This window comes from Pestalotiopsis fici (genome assembly GCF_000516985.1).
Source record: "Pestalotiopsis fici W106-1 unplaced genomic scaffold PFICI_Scf_2, whole genome shotgun sequence".
Lineage (NCBI taxonomy): Eukaryota > Fungi > Ascomycota > Sordariomycetes > Amphisphaeriales > Sporocadaceae > Pestalotiopsis > Pestalotiopsis fici.
Window position 1 is genome coordinate 5,725,513 of NW_006917092.1, and position 13,895 is coordinate 5,739,407.

A 13,895-nucleotide genomic window follows, 5' to 3' on the forward strand; every position below is an offset into this window, starting at 1 on the left:
CGACTTTAAATTAATATAATATAACGTAATAAACGCGTTTATATACGCTTTTATTAATTAAAATATATTTATAAAAATACCGGATAAATATCGAAAAAAAAACATTATATTAATATTAAATAAAGCATTTTATAAATTACGGATATTACCGCTATTATAGCAAAAAAAATTTATAAAAATTTTAGCCGAAATCGGCTATACCTAAATATTATATAAGCTTTGCGTATTTATTAATAAAAAAATGCTAATTTTCTTTTACGTTAACGACGTAATTATCGTATATAAAAATAAAAATAAAAAGGCTATTAATTATTTAATATAGCATTTTATAAAAAAATATAAAATTAATAATAGCGAGCTAATATAATAATTTTTTAAAATAAAAATAATTAAAAATCGTATATTTAAAATAATTTAGCTATTTTAAAAGGCTTATTTTAAAAAAATCGCTAAGCTTATAAATAAAAAAAAAATTTATATAACGCTAATAAATTGCGAAAAACTTATATTTCGATTAATTATAGCGTTTTTTTACGAAATATAAAAATATTAAAAAAAAATCGGATTACTGCTATTCGCGGCTATATTTATAAAACTAAATATTATATTTATAATAATTAAATTAGCTCGATTCCTTAATAATTTAAATTAAATATATTAAAAAGCTGCTAATCGAGCTTTAATTTACCTAATTAATACTAAAAAACTTTCGCTTAAAATCGGAGGATTTTCTAATTTAATAATTATTAATAATATATTATTTATTAATAATAATATTAATCGTAAAAATACCTAAATATTTATTATAAAGCTATTTAAAAAATTAATTAATTAGCAATTAAATAAATAAAATATAATTATTATTTTTATTATAAAAGCTAAATTATTTACCTTAGCATAAATTGCTAAAAAAACATTATTTATTAGCCGATTATTAAAAAAAATTATCGATATAACTAAATAATAATATTATTATTATTAAATATAATAATAAGCAAATTATTAATTTAATTAACGCCGAAATCGCGTTATTAAAAATAAAACTCCGTTATATAAATATTTACAATTATTAATTACGATAAAAAGCCTAAAAAAAAAGGATTAAAATTATTTATAAACCTTTAAATAAAATAATAATAAATAAATTAACGAAAAACTTGCTAATAGGCAAATAACAGAATTTTTTGCAATAAATAGGATTTAATATTATTTATCGTAATTAAAACGAATAGCCTTATAAAAAGCTAAATCTTGCTAATTAGCAATTTTAATTTAAATATAGCCAGATTTACGATAAATCGTGGATTTAAGGGGGTATATTAAATAATAGGTTATAATTCCTATATACTAAGGTGTGCTTAAGCATACGGATTAACACTATAAAGTCTAGATAAATATACGGGACCTCCCGGGGATTAGCCGGGGCCACCCAAATAAGCGTACACCTTATCAAAACTAAAAGGCGCAGAACATAGATCAATACATCACACAATTGACACCAATATCAGACCAGTTTAAACTCCAATAGGAAAGCACCACCTTGATCAACAATTGTCAACGGCATCATCGTGAGTTGACCGTCTCAATAATACATTCTACAAGCTCACAGCTGACAATGCATTTTAACCTCTAGGCAACGGCAAGTGAGGTGCTTGTTCCTGGACAGGAAATTGGCATCAAGGATGGAAAAATCCACTGCATTGGTAGTTGTTTGCCTCGAACTGCCAGCACTATCATCATCGATGCAGAAGGTGCCTATGTAACCCCGGGTGGGGTGGATTCTCATGTGCACATTCAGCAAGACAACGCACCGACAGGTGATACGTGGGAAACGGGCACCAGAAGTGCTGTCGCCGGCGGCACCACCACTGTTATTGCCTTTGCCTCCCAGAAGAAGCACGAAGAATCTCTCTTGCCAGCAATCACAGCATACCATGAAAAGGCAGGCGGTAACAGTTATTGCGACTATGGCTTTCATGTGATTCTGTCAAACCCCACAGACCAGATTTTGGAGAATGAGTTGCCTGCATTGGCTGATGCCCACGGCATCACCAGTGTCAAAATCTACATGACCTACGAGCCTTTGAAATTGTCCGACAGGCATATACTCTACGTCCTGATGAGGTGCAGGGCACTTGGCATGACGACCATGGTGCATGCGGAGAATTCAGACATGATAGCCATCGTCATAGAAGGGTTAGAGAAGCGAGGGAATATGGGGACCTGGTTTCATTCCGTCGCTCGGCCAAAGATTGCCGAGGACGAGGCAACTTATCGAGCAATTGCTCTAGCTGAGCTTGTGGATGCTCCGATTTTGTTGGTCCACGTCTCTTCAGATATTGCCGTAGAGCATGTCAGGGCTGCGCAGGCTCGCCTACTTCCCATTCACGCCGAGACATGTCCTCATTATCTGTACCTCTTGTCGCAGGAGCTAAAAGGACAATGCAACGGCTCTGGCCACCACCATGGCGACACTGATGACTTTTCTGGTGCCAAGGCTGTGTGCTCACCCCCTCTCCGCCACGATCCAGCCGATCTCGAGGGGCTTTGGCGAGCTGTCGCGAGCAATGCCTTTACAGTGATCTCCTCGGATCACGCTCCGTCTACTTTCGATCATCCTGGTGGGAAGAAGTTGGGGTTGGTCAATGGCAAAATCCCAAATTTCACAAAAATACCGAATGGTATACCCGGCGTAGAGACCCGCCTACCTCTTCTATTTAGCGACTGCGAAGGCTGTCTGCCCATTTCTGAAGCAAGGTTGTCTTTGCCTCAGTTTGTGCAGATGACGTCGAGTAATGCTGCAAAGATGTACGGTCTCGAGCAACGAAAGGGAAACATAGCGCCAGGATTTGATGCAGACCTGGTAATATGGTACCCGGGCGACAAAGGTGCCCGGCTCATAACCCAAGGTAGACTGCACCATGGTGTTGATTATACGCCATTTGAAGGGATTAGGGTGCGCAACTGGCCAAGATATACCCTTATTCGAGGCACTCTAGTGTACAATGATCAAGGTGGCATAATAGGAGACAAAGGGTACGGGCAGTACCTGAAACGTGGCTTAGGCCAAATTTTGGTTGGAAAGACAGGCAGACAGGCCAGGGGCATGTTGAAGGACGAGCGATCGTTTTGGCAGCCAACGATGGAATAGATAGAACTACCGCAGCATCAAACGACCAGTTCAAAGTTCCAATGTTGAATGAGTCCTTCTCCGGTAAAGATCTACTACCTGCAAAGTAATTTTCTGGGTTTAGATACAGTCCGAAAAGTTGATAATGGGCTACAGGTGATCGGTGGAGTACTTGCTGGTGTGCACCCTCAAAGCTTCTCCATGCCTATAAACTTTATTCCCCGGTGATAACTGGTGATAAAAGTTGTTTACGGAATCTAATCAAAGCATCATATTTCTATTTTGTCATTATCATAATTACATTGCACAAAAATAGGCTAATCTATTTCTCGACTTGACGCCCTACCCATCATTGCTAGTTGGTCGCCTTCGAAAACAAGCTTCAACTTCCGATTAAAACACCATCGACCTTTATCATAGAATGAGGCAAATTCACAACATCATTCTTTGCACTTGGGTGCTTGGTATGGGCCTTCCGCAGGCGATTGTTGTAGTGCTCGTAGCCCGTCATTCCCCTTTCGTAAGTTGGCTTGAGGGGATTTTCCTTTGTGACAAATTGGGGAAGAGTGGTGGTGAGTTCGTCCTGATTCAAGCCAAAGAAGAAGGGGAGAGAATATCGTTGTTTGGCCTTGTTGTTATTGTTCCGAACCCGGTGTATGGTGCTCTGGAATACGTCATTGGTCAATCGGGCCATCATGTCGCTCAGATTCACTACGAAGCACTCTGGCTCGGTGATTTGAGGTCGAACCCAATCACCGGCAGCGTTGAGAACTTCCAAGGCTGGCTGATCATACGGCCTCTGAGCGATCAATGTCATCACTAAAGATTTCAGGTTAGTTCTAGTGTCTTTAAATCATACATCCAGCCTGACAAAATTTGAGCAATACTAACTTTGGATGTCGGTGTGTGCCCCCAACCCGGTCTCGTTTTCTTCCTCGGGCTCTTGGGGCGGGTAGTAAAGGCAACGTACACTGGCAATGGGATACGTCGTTTTTTTATCAAAGAAGCTCTCATCCAATCCCAGTGCGGTGGCCATGACACGAATCAGCTTTCTCATCAAGCTGAGGCAAGCCATTTGATAGGCCTCGATACTCTGCTGGAACTTAGGACACACGCTTCGGTCCGGCCAACAATTCTCGCGTCGCAGAGGTTCTGGAATGGCGGCTTTTGCAACTCCCTCGGGATCGATCTCCGGGTTATAGGCCACACTTACAGCCTCTTTTTTGTCTGAGTTGATGAGCCGTCAGTCGTCTGGAAAAAGGTTCAACCTGAGAACAATAGATACAAACCTCCTCGCTTCAAGCCATCGACGTTTGTGTAAAACATCTGTTCGTAGCCCATGTATGATGGTGATTGATCTTGGTGGATCTTCATCTTCTCCTCATGGGGCAAGGCAAAGAACTCTTCAAGCCCGTCAAATGCATTCTCAATTATTCTCCAATCGATGCCATGATTTTTAATGATGAAGAACCCAGCTGTCTTGCAGGCACCTCGAATCTCGGACACAAGTCGTTCATTGTCTTTTGCGGATGAATCGGGGCATGTCAAAGGGGCAAGGTCAATGATTGGAATCTCGGTGAAATTGCCAGCAATGCCGCCGCCCGAGACATTTCGAGTGAGGCCCTGCTGAAGACTCAACGTGCTCATTGTTAGGCGCGGGTAATATGTTTTGATGGGTAGAGGATGTTCAAGATGATCAGGTCACGACATAAAATCTATTGCCCGCTAGACGTATTACATCCTTTGGGGCTTTTTGGTTGCAGTAATCTTTATCATGTCGCATCTTGGCCAAATGCACACACGTTTGCCAATTCAAACGGTGAAAAGGCGTGTGTATTGGCCGTCTGCACCAACACGCCGAGTGGATATGGCTGTGAGCCCATTGTCGTGCGTGCACGCTACACCACGCCACACTCCCGCCGCCAACAAGAAGGATAGAGCTAGATCTGATTGCCCACCAAGGCCCACCTCGTCATTTCGGCCGATAGGAACTTTGGTATAGGAAGAGATGCCGTCGGCGGGCAGGTGTGGTTGCGATTCGACCCCCAACATGATGCCCCGCATGCCCTTGGCCGACGGCAAACACTTAGGCTTGAAGCGCCAACGGTGCGTGATGCAGCAGGGCCAGTGTCTGCAGCTAAGCGACCTAGGCTATCGCGATTACCTTGTAGGCAGCTACAAGGGCTACACACTCGGGGCACTCCACCCGGCTTATAGGGCAATGATACACCTAAGGCAGGTAACTACCTAACCTAGTACATATATCGTGATCCACCAGCTGATACGGTTCATTGCTGCAGTATCTCAGCGAAGGTAGGTATGTGATAGGACTTACACCACGCCATCCATTCGGCATTTTTTTTCCCCCAACCTATAACGAACAGTTTCCATTGGAATTTGCATCATGGCTCAGCCCACTACAACCACCACAACCACCGCAAAGATCGAGGCCGAAGGCATCGCCGGCGTTTTCAATGGCAAACTCGTCCTGTCGCAGGGAATGACTAGGGCCCTGGACAGTGGGACTGGCGGCAACTTCAAGGCGATCCCCGTAGTAGACCTGACTGCACTGATCTCCGAGTCGGCTTCAGAGGCTGACAAGGCCGAGTTGGCTGTATCCCTCCGCGAAGCTTGTACCAACGTCGGGTTCTTCGTGATCAAAAACCATGGCATTGATTGGACCATCGTGGAAGAAGCATTCGCTGGTCTGAAGCAGTTTTTTGACCTGCCACTGGAAAACAAGATGAAGGTGCACCAATCAAAAAGTCCATCTTTCATGGGCTATGAGGAGCCGTATTACACGAATGTGGACAGGCTCAAGAAAGGAGGTACGAAGAACCAATGCCACTGATGCAGCATCAAGTTCTAACCTGAGCACCTGCAGATCTGAAAGAGTCAATGACGACAGGGTATGAACCAGAGCTGGATCCCGAGGGCGCAGGTTACCAGCCGGAAGTTCTCTACCGCAAGAATCAATGGCCCGAAGACGGCGATGCGCCTCGTTTCCAGCCTGCCATGCGCGCGTACCGGGCTGCCTGCCTTGCACTGATGAGAAAATTGGTCAGACTCATGGGGCAGGTCATGGGCACTCCGGAGGGATATTTTGAGAACAAGTTCACGTATCCAGTGGCTGGTATACGCGGTCTCTATTACCCACCGCAGGCCGCCGATGATTCAGAGTCAACCGGTTTAGGAGCCCATACAGATGTACAATGTAAGTAGCGAAGATCGCACAGGAGGCGGTCGTCTTTTCTGGTCGCCCGGGCGCTGCTAACTGCCATAGTTTTGACCATGATTGCCCAGGACCCCTTTGACATTCAGTCGCTTGAAGTGCTGAATGCCTCTGGCGAATGGATTCGTCCCAAACTTGAGCCGCACACATTTGTGGTGAACCTAGGAGACATGATGTCACGGCTGACCAATAATGCATTTGTCAGTACGGTGCATCGGGTTCGCAACATTACTGGGCGCCCACGATGGTCCTTGCCTTTCTTCTTTGGCCTGAACAATGACGAGCTCGTCTCGCCTTTACCGCAGTTCATTTCCAAGGATAGACCACTCAGTGAGGGCTATGAGCATGGCATCACTGCCTATGAGCATTACAACCGCCGTATGCAGCGTGCACACCACCAACACACAACGGCAGTCGATAAATGCGACCCGACTCTGCCGCGTGGAATGACGAGGATCGATGGTGTTTTAGTTCCAGGCATGTGAAATTTCTTCCAATGAGTCTACACTCTCACATGGAAGATAGGAATCATCTCTCCATACCAACTGTTTGCTCCTTTCAAATGTTCGGTGTATGGCGGCAGGGAAAAGTTTTAGATGATGTTAGAGGAGGGAGGAAATCTCAACTTCCAGCTGCTACGATTCTGACTACCGACCTTGTATCATCCAACGTGTGTATCACCAATGGGGCTTTCAAGAGGCTTGGGAGGCTTCTGCAAACAATAAAGCCTTTTGATTTCCTAACCTAGGTCTTCCCCATATTAAAAGTTTTCTCAAGAGGAGTTCTTCTCAAACCAAGATTCTGCTTGGACCCCCATTGTAACGTGCACTCAAAGCCATTATAACCATCCACTAAAGCCATCCACTAAATCGACAAAACACAAAAAGAAAACTTGATTACTTTTGTTTTCTTTTTTCCTAACACAAGAAGACTTGACCACAACATATTTAAGTACAAAATCAAATAAAGGGCTTACGACTACATCACTGGGCATTTATGAATTTACAAAGATCACGACAATGCAGTCGATAATATTATTTCGTATAGCGGCGCCTTCAGTGATCTTTGAAAGGGCAAGAAGAACTTTTGATTGAAAAGAACTAATTCTTCGTTCAAAAAGAACAGGCTTTCCACTGAGGGCTTTTAGCGCTTCCTGAAGGGCAAAAAGACTTCCCTCAACCCCCTAACCATTCCACTCCTGTAGCATGGCGGGCGCCTAAAGCCTGCCCCGCATCGCGCTGTACTTGAATATTCAAGTACTGATGCGGGGTCATGCCAGTCTCTATGTCCTCAAATCCGGTGACGATCTTGTCTTTCCATAGTTCTGATCGCATCATTCCAGCTCTGGATAGCTCCAATACTGTATCTCTCCCTAGTAATCCATTGAGTTTGTACGGTTTTTCAAATTGACTTTGTCAGTAATCGGCCACAAGCGAGACGACTATCACCCAAGGGCAGGTCGGGGGTCTAAGGACGTATCTACGTCGGCGAACCCCTGCTTGGCCGTCGGCGCAAGACGTTGTCTGCTAGGCCCGGCGCCACAATCGTGTCTCGTCCTGGAGATAAATCGGTCGCTACCAAGATATTGGGGGGTTAGTGAATTTGACACCACAGCAAGTAAATCAAGTGGCCTATGTATGAGTAAGAGAACAAGTCGTGTCTTTTGCCTTTGAATCAATCGGTACCTGCCTTTATCGTCAAGCAGTAACTGACACGAATTCGCGCCATTTTTGCTTGGTGGCCGAGTTGGTCCCTGACCGCCGCTATCCGATTGCTGCTTATCAGTGTGCCCTTTCTTATCCAATCGTATTAATCCAATATAGGCATCCCTAGCCATTCATATCGAATGATGATACTTGTGGAATCGATCTAAGGAAAATCCGCAGTAGCCCACTGTCGAATCTTGAAACTATTTCATTATTCAAGATCTCTGGATTGGCACTGATATTGTGCCGTTTTCCCCCAACACTCTATTGCCTTTCATACTTGGCCATATCCCGGCTACAACAACCGAGGGCCCAGCACGATATTTTCTCACCACTCGACAAAACCCGGCAATGACTGGACTACTTGCAAAAGTCCGCGAGGTCGTCTGGGGGCAACCAGCGACAACTAAAGCTGAGCGGAAGCTGGTTGTCAAGCTGGACTGTGCCATTCTCACTTTTGTGTGTCTGATGTACTGGGTCAATTATCTTGATCGATCAAACCTCAGCAATGCCTACGTCTCAGGCTTGAAGGAAGACCTCAACATGCAGGGCACCGAGCTCAATCAGATCAATTCCGTCTTTTACGTTGGCTATACCTTGGGGCAGATCCCCAACAACATTGCCCTGCAAAAGATCCAGCCCCATTTGTACTTTACTTGCGCCATAATCATTTGGGGCCTCTTCACTCTGGGAACAGCCTTTGTCACGACCTGGCAGCAAGTCATGGCCATTCGTTTCTGTGAGGGCATCTTCGAGTCTGCCACTTTTGTCGGCACCCATTACGTACTCGGCAGTTGGTACAACTCCCAGGAGTTGGGAAAGCGCACCGCCATTTTTGCAGCTTCCGGAGTGGCTGGCAATATGTTCTCTGGCATCTTGCAAGCTGCTATTTATACTAATCTTAGTACGATCTCATATTTGTCTTTTTTTTTTTTTTTTTTTCCTTTTCTTGGCGGACGGGATGACTGCCAATACTCGAAAGAGAAGATTGCTGACAATTGTGTTTTATTACAGACGGCGTGCGCGGCCTCGCAGGGTGGCGATGGCTTTTCATCATCGATTTTCTCATTACACTCCCCGTGGCCGCTTTGGGTTACTTTGTTTTCCCTGGCCATCCGCAAACGACATCTTCTAGACTTTTCTCCGATGCAGAGAAACAACTGGCCATCGAGCGCCTCCCGGAGCCTGATGTGCAACGAGGAGAGCTCAATTGGGGTGTTGTCAAACGGCTGGTGTTCAGCTGGGAATTCTACCTCCTCCCACTCTTGGCTCTCTTGGCTGGTGACTCGGAAATGTATGTCGACAACGCCATTATGAACTTGTGGCTCAAGGCCCTGGGTACGTATACCGTGCAGCAGATCAACTACATTCCAACTGCCATATACGGCCTTGGCATCGTATCTATTCTGTGCTGCAGCTGGTATGCCGATTATTTCAAGTGCAAAGGAGGGCGGGCCCAAGTCGGTGTTTTCTTGGCCATCACGTCCATTACATCCGGCGCTATCATGCTGCAGCCGCCGAGCTATGCAGCCAAGTTCTTCGCTCTGTTTCTCAACGGGATGCAGCTCGGGTATCGAGGTGTTTTGTTCGCCTGGGCGAATGAGATTATGAGGATGGATGACGCTAAAAGAGCAATTGTCATTGCCATGATGAATGCAATGAGTAAGTCCTGTCCCTATGCACGCGTTTTGGCTCTGTAACCTTTATTAACAAAGCCATGTTATAGCTATTGCATTTTACATTTGGTGGACCTTGGTCTTTTATAATACAACGCAAGCTCCCGATTGGTATATGGGTAGTATTGCTATGATTTGTAACGGAGTTGCCTTTGCATTATGTGTCCTCTTGGTTGCTTTCATGGCCCGGCGAGCGTCTAGGAAAGCCAACACGATAGATGGAATGACTGAGGATGAAATGTCACCGCAAAGTATCGAGATTCAAAGCGAACATAAAAGCAAAGCTTGAAAAATGTTACATTAGAAACTTGAAATCAATTCGTATAACATTTTTTTGCACTGACGTAGCCGAGTCCGACCGCTGATCACCTGCTCGAGTGAGTGAGTATCTTAGATAGCTCTCTAGCACCTCTGTTTTGTAGATCGGTAGGATCAACTTGCACATTCTTCTAATCTTCCTTCCATCTTATCTTTCCCTTCATATTAGCTCAGGTGAGAATGCCACGTCAAATTGATAAGAATGATTGACCCCGGCTTGGATGACCAATACGGCAGGATTCCAAGATGAAAATAATCATTGTACAGTATGGCAGACTTTCTTTTGATTTCGGTAAGAGCAGCGGTTGTCCCACTGCTGACAATCTCCATTCTCCATTGACAGGGTTACGCTTTCTGTCATGGGCGTGATGATCAAAAGCATGGTCCTAACAAAAGCATGCTAAGATGGTGTGCCGTTCTGAACGTTAGTGGTACTGTGAACAGAGTACTGTGTTTTCGGGATGCTAGGAACATATTGCAACGCCAGGCGTCAGGGGGCGGCCACCCCTGCGACTTGGCGCCAAAAGAAAAAAGAAGAAGAAAAAGGCGCAATGCTAACTGCCGAGAAAAGATCTGTTCATACCGAGGCGAAGTGGCATGTCGTCTTCTGTCCGTGCTCCAAGCGATGTCTACCAAGTACGTAATATATTTGAAGGCCTGTTCCCGAATGCTAAAGCAGTGCTTTGGGGGGCTTTTGATTCACAGCCACCAACGATTATTTTGCGCTTCGAGATCTATTGTTCAATCAGCGCCAGTTCCTTTAACAGCATGTTGCCGCGACCCCGATGCTCATCTTGGGGACGACCAATTCGCGGGCTCCGGTTATGGTTTATTATCATCGCCCTAGTAATGACTTGTTTCAGTGTCAACCTGCGCCCTCTCTTACATCCGAGCGGCACTACAACTACTGTTGCCAGATCTGACGAGTTATTTCCACGCAAAATATGGCAGTTATGGACGAGCAGTCCGGCGTCATTCAAGCAGAGAGACATGGAAAGAGTCAGAACGTGGACGGAACAAAATCCAGAATGGAGATGGGAATTTGTGACTGACGCCAACGAGCTGGGATACGTTGAGTACCATTTCGGGGCTCACAGACCTGATGTCGTGGAATTTTTCAAAAGCATCCAGATCAAGATTGCCAGAGCAGATTTGTTACGATACCTCATCATGTACGTCGAAGGTGGGCTGTACACCGATATTGATACATCTGCTCTGAAACCGATAAATGATTTCATACCCCAGCCATTCAACGAGGCAGATATCGACATGGTTATAGGCGTTGAGATTGATGAGCCGGATTTCAAGAACCATCCATTACTAGGGCACATAGCATGCAATTTTTGTCAATGGACTTTCTTATGCAAGCCGCGACTGCCAGTTATGATGAGGCTCGTGGATTCGACAATATCCAGACTGCGCAATCTCGCTGAGCAGCAAAATGTGCCAGTGTCAGAGTTACGTCCAAATTTTCAACAAATTATTAGCTGCTCTGGTCCGGGGCTCTTTACGGATGTAATCATACAGCATATGAATGATAGGAGGACTGGGTCACGACCTGTCACATGGGATGACTTCCATGATCTACACAAGCCAGTACTCGTGGATGGCATTCTGGTGCTGCCAGTCCAAGCATTTGCAGCAGCTCAGGGGCATTCAGGATCGGGGGACACCCACGAGATGTCATCTGCCCTTGTGAAGCATCACTACGGGGCATCAAATTGGACCGCACGGTATTCCCGATATTCACATCCAGTGTATGGTGAGGTGGATAAGTGCTTGTTCAACCAAGATTGTGTGAATGAGTGGGACAAGAAAGTCGGGGCGCTCAAGAAATTGCGGGGGATTAGCTGAATATTTGGCGTTTTCATTATTAGGTAGATGTCAATAAATAGCTAACCCGCATTGATTCACTCATAGCTTCAATTACTAGAAACAGTGACTACTACCTTTGACATCTTCGGTCACTATGCGATGTAGGGTTCTTATCTTGTTTTGATCATCGACATCATTAAAATAGCGTTGTTATACAGCTCTTATCGTGAATCACATTCTCCGTGACAACATATCAATGACCATCTTGAAACACTAAGATCCAAAGGTCGAAAAGCGCATTGTTAAGGATGATTCCTATTACGAGTCTGAAAACAAAATGTATGCCATGCTAAAGCCGAGCTTCATCGGTTAAGATACGTCACATATCGCTTACCATATCTGAGGGTGAACCATGGTCACTGAGACATCTGCCGCAGCATATCCAGGGGAGCATTTTGGCTCAGTTGGCTGATATATCTCTTTCACCGGCCATGTGAACCTGGATATGGCTTCAACACTTATTATCAGGATTCCCAGCATATAATAGGTTTGATGACATCGCCAGATTTCATATCCGCAATAGCTTGAGCAAAGTCTGCAGCCTATATCAAGACTTGTCAGCCCAGACCAAACGGTTATGACGTAACAGAAATTCACTAACCCGATAGAATTTTGTGAGTTTCTCTATTGGGAATTCGCCTGAGCGGTACCATTGTACTAGTTTCGGGATGAACTATTTAGTAGGTCAATACTTTATCTCTAATGCAACAGAGGGGAGAGAAAAGGAAAAGACCGAAGCGCAAAAGGCTAGGAAAGATGTGTGTATAAGTTATACCTCAGATGGAACGACACCTCCCTCCACGGATCCAAACAACTTCTTTCCTGACTACAAACAAGATTAATGTCAGTCGCGTGATATGGACGAAGGGTACATACGCCAAGAAAAGATGTGATATCGATATCAAGGATGGTTCCTGGCGGTGGAACACCCAGCATGCATATCTCGCCTTGGTTCCTCGTGATATTTATTGCCTGCTTGATGACGTTCACATTTCCAGTTGCGTCGATCGTTACAGAAGTCCCTAAGCCCCCTGTGATTCCTTTCACGGTGGACGTCAACTTGTCCTTGAGCAAAGAAGGATTTAAAGCATGTGTTGCTCCAAAGGATTTTGCCAAATCAAGTCGACTCTGAACTAGATCAATAACGATGATGGTTTTGACACCTCTGTGTTTTGCAGCCTTGGTTGCTTGGTTAGCTTGTGCAGTTCAGGAAGATTTGCTGTACAACATACCGCAACAGCTGAGAAACCTACAGCGCCGAGGCCAAAGATTGCAATGGAGTCATCCTCATCCAGACTCTGAAGCTGCATGACAGCCCCGGCGCCTGTTTGCATACCGCACCCTAGGGGCGCCAGCAGCTTCAGCTCCTCATCTGTATCAACATACCCGGACATGTTTATGACAGACGTTTCAGATACGATCGTGACTTCAGAAAAGCTTGACTGGCCGAAAAAGAAGCCCTTCACTGAAGCCCCATCTGTACCAGTAGCAAACTCTCTGGGATAGTCACCAAAGCCCATGTTTAATGGAGTAAACATGGAACAGTAAGATGGATGACCGTTCTTGCAAAAGAAGCAATCCTTGCAGAAACGGAACGAGAGTAGAACTCGGTCACCAACCTTGGCGACTTTCACTTTTGGTCCGACGTCGAGAACAATCCCACAACCTACAAGCAAAGATGTCAGGACTGATCTGACCTGGAGTACTGAAATATGACTGACTTACCTTCATGGCCTAATACTCCCGGGTATGCTCCGTATTCCCTAGGTGTGTTCCCGACAGTCAAGTCTGTATGACAAACACCAACAGATAACACCTGAATCTTCAGTTCATTTTCTTTCAATGGCTTCAGAGTCACTGGTTCAATAGCCCATTGTCCTTCTGAAAGTGGCCCACGAGACACTATGGCACGAGCAGCTGTGTCTGGCTTGGAATCCATCTTGAAGGAGGAAAAGTTT

The 13,895-nt window shown here is 44.9% G+C and overlaps 5 protein-coding genes across 5 annotated transcripts; 3 read left to right on the plus strand and 2 right to left on the minus strand.

Annotated features, from left to right (window-relative positions):
• Positions 1-1,682: 1,682 nt before the first annotated feature.
• Positions 1,683-3,151, plus strand: PFICI_03893 (uncharacterized protein; the record flags this gene model as incomplete). The annotated part of the gene is made up of 2 exons (XM_007832474.1): positions 1,683-1,751; positions 1,799-3,151. The coding sequence occupies 2 exons, from the start codon at positions 1,683-1,685 to the stop codon at positions 3,149-3,151; spliced, it is 1,422 nt and encodes a 473-aa protein (XP_007830665.1).
• Positions 3,152-3,512: 361 nt separating this feature from the next.
• Positions 3,513-4,777, minus strand: PFICI_03894 (uncharacterized protein; the record flags this gene model as incomplete). Its single annotated transcript, XM_007832475.1, has 3 exons — positions 3,513-3,949; positions 4,022-4,357; positions 4,420-4,777. The coding sequence occupies 3 exons, from the start codon at positions 4,775-4,777 to the stop codon at positions 3,513-3,515; spliced, it is 1,131 nt and encodes a 376-aa protein (XP_007830666.1).
• Positions 4,778-5,534: 757 nt separating this feature from the next.
• PFICI_03895 (uncharacterized protein) lies at positions 5,535-6,847 on the plus strand (the record flags this gene model as incomplete). The annotated part of the gene is made up of 3 exons (XM_007832476.1): positions 5,535-5,958; positions 6,015-6,344; positions 6,414-6,847. The coding sequence occupies 3 exons, from the start codon at positions 5,535-5,537 to the stop codon at positions 6,845-6,847; spliced, it is 1,188 nt and encodes a 395-aa protein (XP_007830667.1).
• A 1,572-nt stretch (positions 6,848-8,419) lies between these two features.
• Positions 8,420-10,033, plus strand: PFICI_03896 (uncharacterized protein; the record flags this gene model as incomplete). Its single annotated transcript, XM_007832477.1, has 3 exons — positions 8,420-8,972; positions 9,083-9,730; positions 9,795-10,033. 3 exons carry the CDS (start codon positions 8,420-8,422, stop codon positions 10,031-10,033), a joined length of 1,440 nt encoding a protein of 479 aa, XP_007830668.1.
• A 2,673-nt stretch (positions 10,034-12,706) lies between these two features.
• PFICI_03897 (uncharacterized protein) lies at positions 12,707-13,876 on the minus strand (the record flags this gene model as incomplete). Its single annotated transcript, XM_007832478.1, has 4 exons — positions 12,707-12,763; positions 12,814-13,116; positions 13,170-13,603; positions 13,663-13,876. 4 exons carry the CDS (start codon positions 13,874-13,876, stop codon positions 12,707-12,709), a joined length of 1,008 nt encoding a protein of 335 aa, XP_007830669.1.
• Positions 13,877-13,895: the final 19 nt, after the last annotated feature.